The 21,270-nt window shown below is 42.6% G+C and overlaps 1 protein-coding gene across 1 annotated transcript in view; it reads right to left on the minus strand.

The window, feature by feature from the left end:
* Positions 1-4,012: 4,012 nt before the first annotated feature.
* Positions 4,013-21,270, minus strand: part of ercc4 (excision repair cross-complementation group 4) — a 35,980-nt gene continuing 18,722 nt past the window's right edge. The window contains exons 6-11 of the mRNA XM_086000759.1: positions 19,666-19,797; positions 17,204-17,314; positions 15,068-15,674; positions 8,914-9,006; positions 8,003-8,115; positions 4,013-6,317 (exon numbers count right to left, since the gene is read on the minus strand). Coding sequence (XP_085856885.1) covers positions 5,584-6,317; positions 8,003-8,115; positions 8,914-9,006; positions 15,068-15,674; positions 17,204-17,314; positions 19,666-19,797 — 1,790 coding nt within the window. The 3' untranslated portion in view covers positions 4,013-5,583. The remainder of the gene's footprint in view (positions 6,318-8,002; positions 8,116-8,913; positions 9,007-15,067; positions 15,675-17,203; positions 17,315-19,665; positions 19,798-21,270) is intronic.

A 21,270-nucleotide genomic window follows, 5' to 3' on the forward strand; every position in this document is an offset into this window, starting at 1 on the left:
AAAGCAAGAGGTGTTATAAAGAATGAACGGTTGTTAATTTCCCCGCAGTCCTGCACACTGGCCAATTGCTCAGCACAACAGGTAACGTAAGGAAGCTTAAATACCTCCTTTCTAACCTCGCAAAGTTTAGATGGACATTCAGGTAAATGCATAAGCATAGCCTCGTGATGCTTAACCCAGTCCCTCCCCCCCCCTCCCAACATCTCATGTTGACAGCCATAAGACTGAGCGTGGTTTCTGTATTCTTAATGTGTACCAACCCTTAGGGATGGTAGTCCTGCTAGCCAATGAACGCATCAGTCGCTGATCATTGGGACAGATAGGAGTGGAACCATTAGAGAGCAGTGCCAGGGAGATGGACCAGAAAATAAAGATGGGCATGGTGGACAATGGACTAAGTGGCAGAGAGGTCGAGGAGGATGACGAGGCGCAGAGAAATATAGTCTACCATGCAAAAATAGTCACACCAATGGTTTCAATTATTGTGAATGCTTATTTCCTAATCAAACCAATATCTGTATATCTAAGTCAGGTCTTATTAGTATAAGTAGGGTGATATTCTTATTAATGTAATAGAATGTTTTAGGTAGCTTTTTTATACACTTTTTCTCCCCAGTTGTTTTGGCAATGCACTACCTACAGCTGGTAAATGCTCCAGTTGGCTGGTCACTGTGAGATTACACAATTCTAACTGTAAACAGTGCAGTTTATCCAGCCCATGATGCTGCCTAAGATGGGAGAAGGCTGTGTGGGTGTATAGTGCTAACTTTCTGGGAATCAATCAACAGAGGTCAGAATTCATTACCAACACACCTGCAGTCATCTTGTTCAAGAAAGAACATGCTCTTTAACGCCAACGTGTTGTGTTCCGAAGTTAACTTCTTGCCCTTCACCTGCAGAAAGTGCTGGCGAAGGCGTTTGGTGCAGCTGCCCAACCCTCCTGCAAGAATAGTTACTGGCTCCAAATTCACAACAGGAACAAACAGGTCAAAATTATTACACATGGCTTTTGAAGAAACAAAACAGAAACTATTATACCTACTAAATACATAATAATGTTTGTTAATTAAGGGAACAGGTTGTGTTATTGAAGAGCTTATCTGTCATTATGAATATGGACAATCCCAAATGTTAGTATAATGTATTTTATAGGCGTCACTGTGCAAGTGCCACCACTAGATGGCAGTACAAGTAAAGCAAACGAGTCTGTCTCTGGTTTAAATCATAAATCCATGAATCCATCTATCAGTTTGAATAATTTGTTATTTTTCATGTTATGAGGAGCAATAGAGATTAGATAGATTTTCACTGAAAACTGTATTCTGTTCTTTAATATACATATGTATAATAAACCAGCTTGTTGGTTTACAACTTACCTCAATGAACTAGAGTACTGATTTAAGTCCACTTTCCTGATGATAGGAGAAACGTATGTTGGGCGCATGCAAAGTCATAGTATCCGGTATGCACGAGAGGCTTCATCATTACTGTAGTGTATGTACCCGTCTACCCTTAAGGAAATTATTGTATGTAACCGTTCACCTTTAAGGGAACTACTTTAAGTGTGGCACTACTTGTTTGGCTTCTGTATACTGTAATACCGACAGTGACCACACCAGTATATAAGTGTTGTGACAGGATAACTGGGGCAGATTCGCCCGGACCTTCGAATAGTAAAGACCTGTTTGTTGTTATTTCTGAAGTCTGTGTATTTATTAACTGCACAACCCACAGACTTTACAATTACAACCCCCCAGAACGATTAGGGAGCAAAGGTAAACTGCTTATTGTAAGGGGTGTGGGGTCCCCTTACAGGAGAGACCTCTGTCACTGAATCCAAGTGACTAGTGCAGACCCAAAACACAATGGGTTACGGTGTGTCCATGCTGTGGTCAGGGCATTAGTGGCAGTGCATTCATTCACACATTTTATGGTGGGTTGCATTTCTCACCATGGTGAGGAGCCTCTGGTACCTGCTGATCTCAAGGCAAGGGGCTTAAACCCATGCTCATCAGTTGTCTAATGATCAACCAATGGTTAACCTGCTGGGGTACAAAGGAGGTAAGCAAACGTCTTTTTGAGGTTGAGTTGTGGCTCCAAAATAGTGCCTGCTGATAGATGTATGGAACCGAGTGAACCCTTGGTAGAATTGGTAATCAAGGGCAACAGAAAATGCTGGAAAAACTCAGCAGGCCAGGCAACATCCGCGGAGAGAGAAATAGAGTCAATGTTTCAGGTCGAAACCCTTTGTCTGGTAATCAAGGGCACTTGTGATGATTGATCAGCCAGCCTGGCTTAATAATAGAACCTGGAGACCTATCACTAGGATCTGAGATTCTTCCACTTTGCTTCAGATTACCCTTCAAGCCTAGTGGATAGGGTGGTCCTGACTAGACAAGCAGCAAGATTACCAGTGCTTTCTGGTGATTAGGCTGTGTGGCTTTCAGTGGTTAAGCTCCAGCAGTAGCCCTGTGCCAATGTAGACACCTTTAAGCCTTCAGAAGTTTCTGCCAAACCTGTGCCTAAAGTCTCTAGACCTGGAGTGTATCTATACAGGGAGAGAATTGATACTCTATTACCAAACAATCAAAAACTACCTGTGTGGATTTCTTAGTAACTCAGTTTGTAGATTTAAACTTGGAAATGGGATTCTACGTGTATTAGACACCCAGCAGATGGTAGAAAAAAAATCAAGTGCCTTATTTGCTCAGTTACTGGTTTGTAATGGAAATATGACTGCATTCCAGTCTTGGTTAGAGTTACTGCTTCATGAACAGGATCTGTAAGCAGGCAGGTCACTTTCAATTCTATGGAAGTGGCAGGGTATTTGAGTGCTTTGTTGGTAGGGTTGACTACATTTTTCGCATCTAAAGTATAGCAGCATTAATGCTGAAGCAGAGTTTGCACCACTTACTAGTCTTTCTGTAGTCATAGCAGCCTTGTGGAGGCTTCCAGGGCCTGCTCTAGGCACCTGTGTATCTTGCAGCTGTACAAGTCCTCCTTAGTTGCAAAATGCACGCAGATCAGCTATTTAGCAAGTGGATGAACACAACTAACATGCAGCACCGATAAGCTGCACATGGGCCTGGGGAGTGGAAGAATGTCTTATACAGCATACTGATCAGCTGCTTAGGGGCCGAGAAAGTAAAGGCACACACGGATGGGGTTGTGCCATTAGGAGAGATCACTGGAAGAAAAAGGCACAGTTGGGAGAATTGAGAGATCACTGGTAGCAACAGTAAAAGCACCAGAGTCAGAGAGTAGCAGAGGGGAAAGCAACAAACACAGGGAGAAAGTAATTGATGAGGGGGAGAGACAAGAAAAAATACAGGAAGAGTAATAGAGATACTTCTATTGACCACATAAAAACTAGGATTCAGGTAGTGTCTGTCCAGGCCTCTGAGATTGATAGAGACAAGTACAGGAAACTTTCGATTTACCGGCACCTAAATAAACGGAAATCTCGGTTAACCGGCAAAATTCAGGAGTAGGTTCAGGTAACTTTTATTACTTGCCTTCCTCCATCTGTTGCTGTGCAAGGGTGTGGCTGCAGCTGTTGCTAAGCTACAGAGACGCTTGCAACTTGTGGCCATTGTTCTGAACCTGTTGCTAAGCAACAGGGTTTGTTGCTTTATACGGAGCTCTCAGCTCCGTATCTTTTACTATAGCTTTCAGTTATCCGGAATTTTTGATGAACCGGCACCACGTCGGTCCCGTCCGTGCCAGATAAAAAAAAGTTTCCTGTAGATCTTGTTTGAATATAATTGGGAGCCCCTGCCTTATGTGCTGTGCTCCAGACACCCTACAACAGTCCACTCCTTCAGTGCTGTACTACTGCAGGCTGGGGAATGGGGATTCCACTGCACAGCTCCTGTAAGGGGTCCCAATTGCTTGTACACACATTCTTATAAACTGATGCAAACTGTAAAAGGTCTGATTCAGATCAACAAAAAAGGAAAACAGACCAAATATTTTTGTTCAAAGTACTGACTTTTTTCTAGTGAGACACTGATTTGACTTCTTCAAAAATATTTATCATCAACCAAAAAGTTTACAAAACAAATACATACACAGGATATCAAAATACATAAGTACAACAGGTATTGATCCAATATTCTAGCACCTCCCCCTCCTTTAACTGACCCTGTGCTAAAGGTATATGACATTCCCCATTCACTTTGTCTTTAGTTATATTTTTCAAAAGCTTTCCTGAGGAGGTTCAATATGTTATCATTTTCTGCCCCAAAATATTTAACCCCAAAATCAGTTTAACAAAATCTAAATTGTTTTAACATTTCAAAATTGACCACCCAGGGAATGTTTGTCCATGAGGGTACAATCAGGTGAGGTGGTGTTTCAACTGATGAACCAAATAACATTTCCTGAAGTCCAGAAGATCAAAGCCCCCAGAATCTATATAAACAATCAGTCTGCTCCATTTTATGTTTAGCTTTTCTGTACCCCATATTATAAAAATCCTATCTATCCATTTGAAACAGCTTTCAGAGTGCAAGAGGAAACAAGTCCAAGATATTCATTTTAAGCCTCACCCAGATCATAAGAGGCTACAGAAACAAGTCCTCAATCTTGCCGGTAAAGTCAATTATATTAAATCTCATTGCTTAACGCCATAGCAGAATCAACTTCTGATCCAAATTTCATACCATCAAGCAGGCATTGAGCAGGGCGGTTACTCCAGTTACCCAGGACTCCCACCCCATACAGTGACCTGACAGTGGCACTGGAGTGGTCTAGCAAGCTAAATAGAGCATCTGCAGGTATTTTGTGATTAAAAAGAAATACCAAAGGGATATTTCATGGAGTTAAACCGCAGGAAGATTCCCATTACCTTAGGTTGTCTTTTGTAAAAGTTGCTAATGGCTCCAATAACAGCACAAAAACCATAGGTAGAGGGATGAATCCAATTGATAAAACACCATTCTGAAGCCAAGCCTCCTTGGGGTAGAATGTAAATAAACAAAGTCTATCCAGTCACAGGCAAAGCACAGGTAAACTTACAGCTTATTAACACACGCAGGCCCATAAAAAAATACCTTGGCTGATCATAATCAGCTACCGACATATATTGGTTTGGTTTATAAACTTTATCTGCACTCATAAACATAGCCTTTAAAAGGCTGTCTTCCTGATGAAAATTGCAAGGTGAAAAGATCAACCTCTATAGCAATATTTGAGTTCCACTGTCCTGGACAGTCTCCTTTGTTTAACATTTTTTCATCTTTCTTTAATGAATCAGAAACATTTTAAAAGTTTAGGCACTAGTTGCAATCAAACTTCATTACAGCAAACTAGTAAAGACCAGCAAAGCAACTCATGCTGCTGAAGCTGGAGCCCCTCCGGGATTATTGTAAATACACAAAGCGTTCCTGCTGATATTACCAAAAGAATTAGATTTTTTTAAATATAGTTCTGCTATTTTTACAATTGTACAAGCTTTAATGTAATTAAATATGTTGACAGCTCCTCTTTAAAACAATGTCTGCATTGTGCTCAAGATTTCTGCATTTACCAGCTGCTGGTAACTGAAGGCACAAAAGATACCATTAAAATCCACTCTGAATGTCACCGTCTAGTTTTCCCCTGTGCTGCATTATCCATATATGAAGAGTGAATGAACTCCCAGAGCTGTTTGGCATTGTTGGCATTCCCTACGATTTCCGCTAATTGTTCCTGGGAGATTGTCACGAGTTCAGCAATGCTTCTCACGTGGCTCATCAGTGCCCGGCAGTTTTTAGCATTCACTCCAGGCATTTTCAGCAAGAAGTCCTGTGGACCTGGATTGTATCTATCCGACTCAGAGACAATTTCAGAATCGGCTGTGACAGCCATGGCGGTGGCTGCATCAGGTTCGGGACGGTTTTGTTTCAGCTCCTCAAACAATTCAGCAGAGACATGTGGGGAGGGGCACCAGAGAATACGCAGTTTGGGAAAGTGAAGAGTCAACAGGGCGAGTTTGGATGTAATGTCATTAATGGAAATCTCTTGGTATACAGATCCTCTGGAATTCAGGGAAAAAGGCTTGTTGGGGTCAAATTCAATCAAAAGAACTGGCCGCTTATAGTACCGCGACATGGTGATGCTCTGAGTGTACAGGCGACCATTGTTCAAAGAGCCGATCAGATCACTTACACTCTTGCGTTCAACACAGATGTCAGGAGTCAGAATGTAGTCGCCAACCTCCAAGGTGACTGGATCAATGTCGATGCCACGCTGATGTATCAGGGAAGGAAGTTCACTGCGAAATTCCCGTATATCCACTATAATGCGATGCTGCTCTTTCTTCTGACCCTGGCCACCTACATAAAGACAATCCAAGCAAAAAGACAGAAGAGGAGAGAATCTATCAATTTTGACTTCCATGACTTAAAAAAAAAAATCTTTAATTGTCACTGTACCTATGCCTAAATTTGCTTGTGTAGTTTCGTCAAATTTAATTAAATTTTTAAAAAACAATTTCTCCCTCTTACAACACACACCATTTCCTTGGCTGGGCAGGGTAGCAGGAAGAGACTAGGCAATGTGCACCCAGGTTTCTGCTAATATAGTTCTTGTCTAGCTGATAAGGTGGTACATAAAAGTGGCATAGCCCTCCATTTTTCTCTCCCACTTTGTATAGAAGCCTGTGGCATCTCCCCCAGTAGCATTATCAAGATTAGGAATTTGCCATCTGACAACAAACCTGCCCCCGGATAACTGTATGGCATAACTCACTGGGGTACGAGTGTTCTGTGCCACTGGGGCATCCTAGTGCAGTCGTACAATCCCACATGGAACACAGTGCTACATGGGCTACAAAAAGCCAATAAGAGGGGCAGAGTCCTACTTATGAAAGAATTAGATTTGTTTTCTTTTAACAGTGGGTTCTAAGCAGTGTTCGAATAACTGCTCATGTTATCCGGCAAGGCACTAAACTGTCACCAGACTGTGACATTAGAAAAATTGTCAGGGGTGGGTGAGAAGTACATTTCACTACCAATTATAAAAGAATGTATAGATTTTTAAATTATTCATTCTCAGGATATGGGCGTCACTGGCAAGGCTGGCATTTATTGCTTATCTCTAGTTGCCCTTGAGAAAGTGGTGGTGGGCATTCTTCTTGAACTGCCGTAATCGGAGTAGTGATGGTATTCACGCAATGTTGTTAGGAAGGGAGTTCCAGGATTTTGGCCCAACAACAATGAAGGAATGGCAATATATGTCTAAGTCAGGATGGTGTGCGACTTGGAGTTAGTGGTGTTCCCAGTTACCTGCTGCCCTTGTCCTTCTGGTTGGCGACGATCATGGGTTTGGGAGGTGCTACCGAAGAAACCTTGGCGAGTTGCTGTAGTGCATCTTGTAGATAATACACACTGTAACCACAGTACGCCAGTGGTGAAGGGAATGGATGTTTAAGGTGGTGGATGGGGTCCTGATTAAGCAGGCTGCTTTGTCCTGGATGGTGTCGAGCTTCGAGTGTTGTTGAAGCTGCACTCATCCAGGCAAGTGGAGAGTATTCCATCACACTCCTGACTTCTGCCTTGTAGATGGTGGAAAGGCTTTGGGGAGTCAGGAGGTAAACCATTCGCTGTAGAATACCCAGCCTCTGACCTGTTTTAGTAGCCACGGCATTTATATGACTGGTCTAGTTAAGTTTCTGGTCTATGGTGACCACCCAAGATGTTGATGGTGGGGGATTCAGCGATGGTAATGCCACTGGTGGTTACGCTCTCTGTTGTCGGAGATGTTCATTGCTTGCCACTTGTGTGGCACAAATGTTACTTGCCACTTAACAGCCCGAGCTTGGATGTTGTCCGGGTCTTGCTGCATGTGGGCACGGACTGCTTCATTATCTGAGGAATTGCAAATGGCACTGAACACTGTGAAATTAACAGTGAACAGCCCCACTTCTGACCTTATGATGGAGGGAATTATCCTGATTACTAACCTTTCTGATTCAGATCCTCAAAAAAGGAAATAAAGAAATCGCCGAGTTTACACAAACCTGCTTTCCGCGTATCTGTAGTAGCAGTCGGTGGGGCAATATCTCGTGCAAGATCTAGGTTCGAGTCATCTCTTCCCTCTCTCTCTTCAGGGATAACCATTATTGCCTTCTCCCTAATAAATTTCAGGGTAGAAATTTGTAACAATTAAGAATAATTCTCATCAAGTAAAGAAAATGTTACTCATTACTGTAAGGACATTAAAAAAAAATCAATTGCATTAGTCAGTTAAGACCTGGCAGATTCAACAAATCGCATGTACCTGAAGTTAACAGCAGAACAGTAAAGAATCTAAGGTTCCATTGAGGGGCTTTTAAAAAAAAAATCAGCAAAAATTTTAGATACAGTATACATCGAGAAAAATAATTATGATAAAAGGAACTTCACAGAATGACTCATTTATAGTTTCCAATAAAGGCTCATCGAAAGCCTGCAAGAAAATGCATTGAAGCGTTCGCCTGCTATATATATATAAAATTATTATATATATATATATAGGCTGTGAAATCTACAGGAATACCCAGAAAGCTGAGAGAGCAGACAAGATCCAGCCTTACTACTTGTTGTAGGGAGTGAAGTTGTAGGAAATGGAAATAGCTTTCAGATTTTTATTAGAAGACCATTCAAGCTGATGCAGCTTTCCCAGTATTCACTGTTACCTGGAGCTGCTTGTGAGGGATGCTGTTATTTTTACCAAATTAACAGTGGTTTTCTCTGTCAATCTTTTATTTATTTATTTATTTTTTGGCAATTAAATGAAATGGGCTAAATAGTTTAACGAAAGCTACATCGGAGTCATTCTCACAAAAATCAAGGGCAAATCAGTCATCACCACCCTTTTATTCAATTTAATTTTACAAAGTGTTTTGTTCACACCATCGACTCTATTGAGGCTGCATTTCCGTTAATTTACCTAATCAAATGCTCAAAGGCCGACTTCTCCTTTCTCAGATTGGTCAGGTATCGCTGTTCTTCTGCAGAGCCTCCATATATTAGGAAATAAACCCTGAAAAAAAGATATTAAATGGAGCATCAGCCTTTCAGGCACCACATATGCTTAATGATTCATGTTGAAACATGTACACAACTGCTGCTTAGGTTACGAAAAAGGCGGAATATTGAAGTTAAATTGGCTCGTCACTCCCTTTCACTCAGCTGTGCTACTCCCACTTTAAGTGTTCGGATTGCCTCATTAACTTGGTGCAAAACTGAAGTGATGATACTGATGGAAATAAAATTGATCGCCAGGCTGCTGGAAAGAAAAACATTTTCCAATTTATTCACATGAATGAGTGGGAGAGGAGGAAGGCGCACACAGAAACAGATATTCTAAAAGGCTACACAATTTCAAAGAATTTACAGCACGGAAACAGGCTGTTCGGCCCAACTGGTCTATGCCGGTGTTTATGCACCACACGAGCCTCCTCCCACCTTACCTCATTTAACCCTATCTGCATATCATAGAGTCATAGAGTTTTACAGCACAGAAAGAGGCCCTTCGGCCCATCGTGTCTGCGCCGCCCATCCATCCCTGTCCAGTCTAATCCCATTTTCCAGCATTTGGTCCATAGCCTTGTATGCAATGGCATTTCAAGTGCTCATCCAAATGCTTCTTGAATGTTGTGAGGGTTCCTGCCTCTACCACCCTTTCAGGCATTGAGTTCCACATTCCAACCACCCTCTGGGTGAAAAAGTTCCTCCTCAAATCCCCTCTAAATCTCCTGCCCCTTACCCTGAATCTATGCCCCCTTGTTAGTGACCCCCCTACTAAGGGGAAAAGTTCCTCTTTGTCTACCCTATCTATGCCCCTCATCATTTTGTACACCTCAATCAGGTCCCCCCTCAGCCTTCTTTGCTCCAAGGAAAACAACCCCAGCCTGTCCAGCCTCTCTTCATAGCTGAGGCGCTCCATCCCAGGTAACATCCTGGTGAATCTTCTCTGCACCCTCTCCAAAGCAATCACATCCTTCCTATAGTGAGGCGACCAGAACTGCACACAGTACTCCAGCTGTGGCCTCACCAGCGTTTTGTACAGTTCCATCATAACCTCCCTGCTCTTATATTCTATGCCTCGGCTAATGAAGGCAAGTATCCCATATGCCTTTTTAACCACCTTATCTACCTGTTCCGCTGCCTTCAGGGATCTATGTACATGTACACCAAGGTCCCTCTGACCCTCTGTACTTCCTAGGGTCCTACCACTCATTGTGTATTCCCTTGCCTTATTTGTCCGTCCAAAATGCATCACCTCGCACTTTTCAGGGTTAAATTCCATTTGCCACTTTTCCGCCCATCTGACCAACCCGTTTATATCGTCCTGTAGCCTGAGGCTTTCCTCCTCACAATTTACCACCCCACCAATTTTCGTGTCATCTGCGAACTTACTGATCATACCTTTTACATTCTCATCCAAATCATTTATGTAGATCACAAACAACAAGGGACCCAGCACCGATCCCTGAGGTACCCCACTGGACACAGGCTTCCAGTCACAAAAGCAACCTTCGACCATCACCCTCTGCCTCCTACCACTCAGCCAGTTTAGGATCCAACGCGCCAAGGCACCCTGGATCCCATGGGCTCTTACCTTCTTGACCAGTCTCCTATGCGGGACTTTGTCAAAAGCTTTACTGAAGTCCATGTAAACCACATCCACAGCATTTCCCTCATCCACCCCCCTAGTCACCCCCTCGAAAAATTCAATCAGATTTGTCAGACATGATTTACCCTTGACAAAGCCATGCTGACTATCCCCGATTAATCCTTGCCTCTCCAAGTGGAGACTAATTTTGTCCCTCAGAATTTTTTCCAATAATTTCCCTACCACAGATGTTAGGCTCACTGGCCTGTAATTCCCTGGTTTATCCCTGCTACCCTTCTTGAATAATGGTACTACGTTAGCTGTTCTCCAGTCCTCTGGTACATCCCCTGTGGCCAGAGAGGTTCTGAAAATTTGTGTCAGAGCCCCTGCAATCTCCTCCTTTGCCTCCCACAGCAGCCTGGGATACATCTCGTCTGGGCCTGGGGATTTATCCACTTTTTGGCCTGCTAAAACCGCTAGCACCTCCTCCCTCTCGATGCTAATATGTTCAAGTATGTCACAGCCCCCTTGCCCGATTTCTATGTCTGCATCGTCTTTCTCCATAGTGAACACAGATGCAAAAAATTCATTTAAAACCCCGCCTACATCATCTGGCTCTACACACAGATTGCCACTTTGGTCCCTAATGGGCCCTACCCTTTCCCTGGTTATCCTCTTGCCCTTAATATACTTATAAAACATCTTAGGATTTTCCTTTATTTTGCTCGCCAGTGTTATTTCATGGCCCCTCCTCGCCCTCCTAATTTCTTTTTTAAGTATGCCCCTGCATTTTTTATACTCCTCTAGGGCTTCTTCCGTCTTTAGTCTTTTGTAACTGCCAAAAGCCCCCCTTTTATTTCTAATGCATTTTTGTATATCCCTTGTCATCCAAGGTTCCCTTTGCTTGTTGGTCCCACCCTTGACCTTTACAGGAACATGTTGGCGTTGTACTCTCTCTATTTCCCTTCTGAAAGTCTCCCACTGTTTTGATGCGGATTTTCCTATAAGTAGCTGCTCCCAGTCCAATTTGGCCAGATCCTGCCTTATCATATTAAAATCGGCCTTCCCCCAATTTAGAACCCTTATTTCCGGGCCGTCTTTGTCTTTTTCCATGACCACCTTAAATCTCACCGAATTGTGGTCACTGTCGCCAAAATGCTCTCCTACTGACACTTCCACCACTTGCCCGGCTACATTCCCCAGAATTAGGTCCAGTACCGCCCCCTCTCTTGTAGGACTTTCTACATGTTGGCTCAAAAAGCCTTCTATTCCTTTCTCCCTCGTGTACTTATCTAGCTTCCCATTAAAGGCATCTATGCTATTTGCCTCAACTACTCCCTGTGGTAGCAAGTTCCACGTTCTATTCAGTCTCTGGGTAAAGAAATGTTCAGCATTAGGAACAGAAGACGGTACAGAAAGTACAGAACAATGAAAACTGTCCACAAAACAGCAGGTCAAGGGTAAAGTGCTGGTGGGGGGTAGATGCTAAATAGTTCCCAAGTTAGACTTTTATTTTAACCCTACTTCACTTTCCCCCCCCCCCCAATGCTGGACCATTTCAGCATGAGTCATAAACCAATGAGAAGAGCCAGAACTATAGAAATTAATAAATCAAGCTGGATCAGTGGTATCCATTAAGATTGGAGCACTGAATTAAATACAGAATGGTTGGAAAGAATTTTGATTTGCAGTTACAAATGACATGCAGAATCTATGGAACTAGTCCTGTGGCACCAAGTAATTTATGTTCCTTATTAAAGCTTTAAGTTTTCCATGTATATTGAATTAATGCAGTGAGCTGCTACAGTAGTACTGTACCGATTATTTATTGCTGGGCTGAACTACCATGAGCACAATTTAGCGATAAAAACCTCACATCTCAGATTCTGTGTTTGCTGACAGCTACAAATGAACATGGTACTGCTGCGGAAGAAATAATGCCCGAGTCAATCTGAAGATTCCTTATTCACTGTAACACAGCTTCCAGGCAATAGGACTCCTATATTTATTTTCCTGCAAGATAACAAACACGTTGCAGAGTTGGGCGGTAATGATGATAAGAGGTGCAAGATGCTCCTACTCATTTCTGGAGTCCCAGATGAAAATTCATCCTAGTGATGGTAGACGGTTACTGATGGTTGCTAAAGTTGGCTACAAAAAGGCAGTCTTAGTGGCACAGTGTTCTGATGTCCAAACATAATGCTGATGCAAGTGAAGTACATACACATGGTAGTGGTTTGGCAGGGGAGGAGGGTGTGTGAGGAAAAAATAATGATAAAAATAGAATGGGAAGGTGTTTGGAGTCACTCTTCTAAAACTCATCACCCATTACCATACAAATGGGAGCAGGCTCTGGCCTGCTTTCTCAGACAGCAAACAGATGTATGGATCACATCTGGCAACTTCAAGATCATTTAACTTAAAACAATGCATAGTTTGTGCAATATATAAAATATCTTGCCATCTTCAAATTAAGAATGGTGTGAGAAAGTAGTGTTTTCTTTTCATACCAAACGAAAACCGTACATTTTTCACTGCCCATTTCAGGCACCCATTTATTCTAATGAGACAAATAACAAGTCAGCGGAAAGCAGATATGGAACTAATGAGGAAACTGAATTTTAAAAATTCTAACTTACTGAGGACTCCAGTGGATTTAAAGACGTAGGGCCGGATTTTCTGATTGGAGGCTTCCTGCGTGTGGATGCCTCCGATCGGGAAAAATCTACGAACTTACCTGCTGGCTCCGTAGGTCCCGACACTTCCGATCCTGGGCCTCTCCTGGTGTGCGTGCGCAGAGGCCCTGGTATCCCAGGGGCGCAGGTGGTTCGCAAGTGTCCCTGGGATCACGTGGGCCATGGGGAACCAAAGAAGGGAATCTCCCTTCACACTTTTGACAGGTCTCTACACATAAATCTGTCAAAAGTATGAATGGGGATCACATTAAATAGTTAAACATTAAATACATTTTTTTAAATCACGTATTTAAAATTAGTTAAAATTACATTAAATTAAATATTTTTAACAAAATTTTAATTTTGAGAAAAATAATTAAAGTTTTTTACAGGGCTAAAAATAAAGTTACCTTTTAAAAAAAAAGTATTTTAAAATTATAAATGAGTGAAATTTTTTTAAAAACTTTAAAAAAACTTTTATGCTGGTAAAAGCAGGCCTTACGTCTGCTTTTACCAGGCTTAAGATTTTTTAAGGTTTTCAGTGGGCGGAGGTTGTGCAGAAAGCGGAACTCTCCCCCCCGCAGAGGCCCTTCTCCGCAGGCGGGGAGGATCTGTCAAGAGAATTCTTGACAGATCGGAAGTGTCGGTTTTCAGCGCATGCGCTTCGCATGCCTGGAACCTACACTTGCGAGGTCCCTACGGTGTGTACACAGCTCGTACCCACCCGTGGGGGTCGGAAAATCCGAGCCATAGTATTGGACTAGCAACCCACAGGTTGCGATATCAAATCATATCACTGCAAATTGTGAAACAGAATTCAATGAAACAGGGTAATTTTCTAGCACCAGAAAGAAAATGACAATGAAAACTGCTGGCTTGTTGTAAAAACCCAATTGATTCACTAATAAAAAGAAAGAACTCCCATTTATATAGCGCCTTTCATGACCTCAGGATGTCCCAAAGCACTTTACAGACAACATAGCACTCTAGAAGTGTAGTCACTGTTGTAATGTAGGGAAGGCTGCAGTCAACCTGCGCACATCAAGGTCCCGCAATCAGAAATGAGATAAATGATCAGACAAGCTGTTTTAGGGGTGTTGGGTTAAGGGATAAATATTGGCCAGGACACCAGGAGAACTCCCATGCTCCACTTTGAATCGTGCCGTGGGATCTTGTACATCCACCTGAGGGGGCAGACGGGGCCTCGGATTAACGTCTCATCCGAAGGACTCCCAACAGTGCAGCACTGAAGTGTCAGCCTGGATAACGTGCTGAAGTCTCTGGAGTGTGACTTGAACCCACAAGCATCTGACTCAGAGGTGAAAGTGCTACCACTGAGCCATAGCTGACACCTACCCTTCAGGAAAGGGAATCTACTACCCCGACCTGGCATGATTTGCACATGACTAGGCAACAAAAATGAGAAAACTGAACAAAAGAAGATTCAAAATTACTTTAGGACTCCAGTGGATTTCAAGATATGGTACAATAGTCTAACGGCTATGGTACTGGACTAGCAACCCACAGGTATGTGCTCAAATCACATCATGGAAAGTTGTGAAACTGAATTCAAGAACCCACTACCCTTACCTGGCATGGTTTAGATGTGTCTTTAGTCCACAAAATGTGGTTGACTTTTAATGCTCTATGAAGTGGCCTAGCAAGCGACTCAGCTGTAAAAGAAATTGCTTTGAAAAGGAGGTGGCAATTAGGGATGGGCAATAAACCTTGCCAGTGTCACCCACATTCTGAGAACAAATAAAAAAGATAAACATCATGCTTAAAATGCCTGAAAATTAGACCTGAATTACCTAAGAGGCTTGCCAGGCCTGCTTGCCCTGTAAATCTCAAGCTGGCGAACGAACGTCAGTTCTGCATCGTACAGTACAACATAACGGGGCTCGATTTCATGTAGTACACGTGACAGACTATATGGATCACTGCAGCCCTGTAATGGATGGATGATAATGAGTGGCTCCTTTAGGATTCCATAGCAGGCATCTGTTGGCAGATTCAGTATCACACCCTCAGATTCAGTTTCCTCAGTGCTGGCTTCCAGGCTAACACTTTCTTCATAGTCCTCTTCCTCCTTGTCTTCCTTTATCTTCTTAGAACCTTCATCATTTTCTCTTCCTACCATTTGAGTCAATGTCAGTTCTGGTTTCTTCCTGTTTTTACCATTTTTAACAGTCTCTGCTTTTGCTTTCTTCAGTTTGGGCCCATTGTCAGATTTCAGTCTCGCCTTAGATTTGCCAGGCTTCCTGTCTTTTATGCAGGTTGTCCTCACATCCTCTGCCTTCTCATTCTTCTCAAAGGTTTTATCATACAGCCTCATTAACAAGTCTTCCGCTCCAACAGTGATGTACTCCTTCAGCTGAGCACAGGTTCGATCGTCACTGGCACAGATCAGCACATGACCTACAGGCAGCAAGAGAAGTAGCTTCTGCAATCACTCATCTCATCCATTGTGAAATACTTACAAACAATATCATGCCAATTATGTGTGTGTATATGTGTCTATTTCAGAGGGAAGTGTTTGGAGATGGTTTGTAGTGCATGGTTCTGTGGGCAGAAATTCCTATTCCAAAGCTATTCACCAACATTGTGCAAACTATCAGTGAGATTACTGACACTGTTAAAACAATAAAACTCAATTACCAGATCAAAACTTCCCATGTTCCAGCTCAGTGATGCAAATAATGCCTATAACTTTAGTTGTTACATATGAAGAACATAAAAAAAAGTAATGGATGAGAAACTGCTATTTGGTCCATCAAAGCTTGTCCTTTAGTGCATTAACTCTCTCATCGAGGAATCTAATCGAATTTTAAATAACCTCAATGTTTTTGCCTTGCCTCTTACCTTGCTTTCTAGATAATTCCAAATATTTACCATTACAAGTTTTCTTGATATCTGTTCTAATTTCACATTCCATTAATTTCCATTTGTGCCCAGTTCTACTGTTTTACTGTTCTTTTTGAACTATATCTGAGTTTACATTATCTAGGCTACTTAATATTTTACATACTCTAGACGATGACATATTCCCTTAACTGCCTTCATTCTAAACAGTAAAGTTTAAGCTTCTCCAAGCAGTTAAAAGACACTATAGTGGAGGGGATTGTACATTTAATGGAAGAATGAAGCAGATGAACCAATGGCCACCCTCACCTGTATCTATCTCTGATCTTATCTTTCCTCATCCCGTTTAAATTGATGATCAATCCTGTTGCACTTCTCTACCGTTTCTAAAGCAAATACTGTATATTGTTTTGTGGCGTGGGCACCAAATTGAACACAGTACTCCAAGTGTGACCTGAGCAGTGAAGCTTTAGCAGAACTTCTGTCAACTTATACTCTGCTTCTTAGCCTACAGATGATTACATTTTATCAGCTTTTTAATTGCTTTGCTACATTGAGAGATTTGTAAATGGAAATAATACTGTACCTGTTTTTACACTAAGCTATACAACTCCTACTAACATGGATTGTCCAGGTTCATAATATAATGGCTTTACCAGTCAGCTACCTAATTTGATCCAATTAGGCCCACCTCATTGTGGGAGCATGGAGCGTGCACGTTTATGCAGCAAATGTCATTGGTATAATTTATATTCCAGCAGCAGGTGCTAAAAAAAAATGCATGAATCTCATGTGCAATAAAATGAAATGTGTTTTATATAAACATGTACCCGACTCATTAATCATTTAATTCTTTTGAACAAATCCAATTTTCGTCCACATTTCAAGTACAATTTCTCTGCACATCCCAGTCCCAGCTGTCCCATAAAACCTTTCAAAAGCCTTAAAACATTTGATGTAGAAGTCTGCACCATCTGGAGTTGTCATTCTCACAGGGTTCCTACAATTACTGTCAATACATGCATTCTGGAGTTAGGCAAATGAAAGGGAGGTGTTCAATTCTTCCAGCTGTTCTGGCAGCTTACCTGAGTCTGTCAGTGCTTCATTGGGCTCATTTTCTCTTTTGATCTCTGTTAGCACTTCACTCAATGCTTTCCACTTTGGGTTCGTCTCCAGGACGAGCTCCTTCTTTCCCTCTAAACAAAGTAAAACATGAATATAATGGTTCACTCAAGGCAGCAACAGCTTCAACCAGTGTTCCAGTCATTCTGTCTTTAACTCCCTGAAGGTATTGATTGTTTTTGGAAGATATGTAATTCCCCCTTTTCTCTGTCTGCTGAGCTATACACCTACAGCAGCCAAGGCAACAGGTGGGTGACCCGCTTCTGTTTTTGACAATGTTGCTCTTTATCTGACCGCTAGGAGTCATGTAACGGTGTCCTTTTGGTGGCTCATGTTCTAAGTTTCCCTCCCCCTCTGTATGGAGGTATCTGGCCTTCACTTGGCATCACCTCATTGCAGCACTGGATGTTAGGAAAATTCAACCTGTAACCCTGTGCTCTAACTAACATGCTGGCACTTCCAGCACATCGCACACTGCAGTGCCTTCTGCCATTTATTATTTCAAAACTGCCGATGGAATAATCCAGGATCAAATCCTACAAGACTTGTGCCCTTGAATTCTCCTTGTAAAAATGAATCCAGTCAGGCATTTTTAAATCACTTCTTTGAAAGTGAAAAAGAATTACTTGTTTTTTTGCTATGGTCTTCCTGAAACTTTGAACGAATAACAAATGCAGAGCAATGTCTACTGGAGAAAATCACTAGGACTCTCTTCAGACGTGATTTAGGGCTGGATTTTCTTCTGCTGTCTGCCCAAAATCAGGCAGATAGTGGTACAGGATGATGGAAAGTTGGACGGTGAGGCATACTGTTGTGCCTCACCATCCGACCTCTGCCAGCTCCTTCCCTGCCCACTGCCTGCAAATTGTGGGGGCCGGGTCTCCAGCCACTTTCCCTCCTGTTTGCTCATGTCACCACTACATCCCCACAGGAAAATGATGTCGGCCCCAGAAGCAGCCGTACTGGCCCAGAGGCCTCCCTATGGAGGAAGAGGGCCTTGTAGCGGCCTGCACTCCTTCCAGTCTGGCCCCCACTTACCTTGTTTGTTCCGTAGAGAATGCATACTCTCTCCACGGAAAGGCATCCCACCTACCTAAAGACCAGAGAGCGTAGGTGCAACTTGGCAGAGCATGGGGTACTGAACTTTTGACAGCTAAAAGTGTACAGTCTACCAACACAGTAGTGGTCAGCTTCCCACTGCCTGTCCAGTCATGTGCACCTAATGGCTTGGGTGGGCAACGTTAACTGGAGCAGAGTGGGAAAGAATTCCAAACCCAAGTAATCAGTCTCTCATAAGAACATAAGAAATAGGAGCAGGAGTAGGCCAATCGGCCCCTCGAGCCTGCTCCACCATTCAATAAGATCATGGCTGATCTGATCCTAACCTCAAATCTTCTATCACTGTGCATCCACCCGAACCCATGTGATCTCCCGGGAGAGGCAAAAAACCAGATAAAGACCCAATGGCCAATTTGGGAGAAAAAAATCTGGGAAATTCCTCTCCGACCCATCTAGGCGATCGAAATTCTTCCAGGAGATCACTCTGTCCCTATATTTTCTACAGTACTTACCTTCTGTAAAGGCGATCTCCACCCCAGCCAGGAACAGGAATAAAACTATCTCCTGAAATCTAACACAGAATTAGAACACAGTAGGAGCAGAACCAGGCTACACGGCCCCTGGGCCCACTCCACTACCTACAGGGCCATGACCATTCCGAACCTAGACTCATGTCCAATTTCCTGCCCGCTCCCCGTAACCCTTAATTCCCTTTACTTCTAGGAAACTATCTATTTCTGTTTTAAATTTATTTAATGATGTAGCTTCCACAGCTTTCTGGGGCAGCAAATTCCACAAACCTACCACCCTCTGAGTGAAGAAGTTTCTCCTCATCTCAGTTTTGAAAGAGCAGCCCCTGACTCCAGATTCTGTAAGTGAGCCAGGCTGGCTGGTCAATCATCAAAGGTGCTGCACACCTGCCTAGCTCGGGTATCAAATTACCGAGTCTGGCAAACTTTCATTGCTAGGTGTGTCGTCTTGAAGCCACCTTGACCCCAAAGAGACCTTGAGGATAGGCACTAGTCAATCACGAAGCATAGGTTTGAGCCTTTGCTAGATAGATTGCAGGCACAAGAAGCTCCTCACGAGCAGAATGGTGGGCGGCATGACCGACCATAAAATGTGTTAGTGCATTGCCACCATTCTCCTGACCACAGCATGCCGAAGAGTGTCCACAGAACACAAAATGAAGAAACAACTGGGAATCAGGATTTCTCACTCTCTGCAAGTTAAAGTTTTACTTTTTCCTGTAACCAAAAAGTAATCCTGGAAACATACAAAAGTTTTCCACAGCAAGCAGCCACAAGAACACCAACTCATTTGAAGCCTTCGAGGCAGCAGTGACGTCAATTATATACACACACACCTGTCTTGTCCGTTTCATTTGGTTCAGTCTTTACCACATTTCTTGCGTTTTTAAGCTTCGCCTCAGGACGCTTGTAAACTCTGGCTCGAGCATTCACAAACATCGTATTACTGGCATCCAGGAATAACCATCCTGTCAGCACAAAACAATAGAAAGTAAATATTCACTAATTACCAGAGCTTTATGGCATCAAACGAGTCAATGTTTCATTAACCAGTCAAGGACACAATATTAAGGAAGCACTGGATGAACGATGTTACCTTCTGTACAATGATCTGCAGTGGCTGTCACAGTCAATACAGCTCTCAAATTTTATGCCACTGGCTCCTTCCAAGTTGGAACTGGGGACTTCTACAACAGCAGCCAGGGTATATCCCATCATAGCTTTGGAGTGTTAATCCAGATTAAGCCATGTGTTTCTTGAGGGAACATTTTATTTTGCCGAGATCAGCTTTTTGATCTCTTTTTCACAGTACTCGATGCTTTTATTAAATAAATTAAAAAATGCTGATGTCTACAAAACATTTGACAAGACTCTAAAATGCCACTTAACAAAAAGCGAGATGATCAGTCTGCCAGCACCATGGTAATATCCGTTCTTACTGCTGCTAATTCCCATCACAACTGCGGCAGCTGGGAGGGGGAGGAGTGTATGAAGATTTATTTCTGATCAGATTTTTCAGATGTCTCCCATCATCCATCCTCCACAAACTAACTTGTCCAAAATGCATTAGTGAACCAGCTGGATTTTTACAACAAAACCACATGACCACTTTTGCCGACAACAGTGTTTTATTTAAACTGAATTCAAATTCTCAAACTGCCATGGTAGGATTTGAACTCACATTCTGGATTACTGGTCCAGTAACATAACTACTACACCACTGTACCTGAGCCAAAGTATTAGCCAAGTATTATTCTGCTGCCTTTCAAAGTCAAAGAAAATTGCATGAGGGCACATGATAAAGCTAGTAAGTTGAAACAAAGCGAAGGTTTCCTGTTCGATCCTGGGAATGCTCGATATCTGGCCAAGTGAAAGCACTGTTTGGTACATATAGGGCCAAGGCTTACCTACAGAAGCAGTCAATGACGCTAAACCCCCACCACCCTACCCTAAAAAAAATGGCTTAAAACAGCAACTTGGAATGTCTTTAATGTAGAAAAACATCCCAAGGTACAATAAAAATGTTTAAAAACCCCGAAAACATTACAGTAATCTCCTCAGCCCACTGGCACACTGACAGAATTAACTGAAACATCAAAACCCTGATGAAATTGCAAAGAGAACAGATTTGTCCTGATTAACCAATTGTCCCACTTCAGGTAATTGATCTCCTCAGTCTATCAAGATTTTGCCCTGCTGTGAGATTCAATTCTTGGCAAAATGGTATGTTTGGATGACTGAATCTCATAGCTGACTAGAATCCCAGTCGACTGTAGAGATCACTAAGTCAAGGAAGCGTACAAACAGAACAGTCAACTGTGAAACTAAAGCTGTAACACTTTCATCAACCGGAAACTGTCAGCTGTGGCTCAGTTGGTAGCACTCTCGCCTCCGAGTCAGAAGGTTATAGGGTTCAAGTCCCACGCCAAGGACTTGAGCAC

This window comes from Somniosus microcephalus, chromosome 11 (assembly GCF_052327205.1).
Source record: "Somniosus microcephalus isolate GS21.2 chromosome 11, FLI_Smic_1.0, whole genome shotgun sequence".
In the NCBI taxonomy this organism is placed as follows: domain Eukaryota; kingdom Metazoa; phylum Chordata; class Chondrichthyes; order Squaliformes; family Somniosidae; genus Somniosus; species Somniosus microcephalus.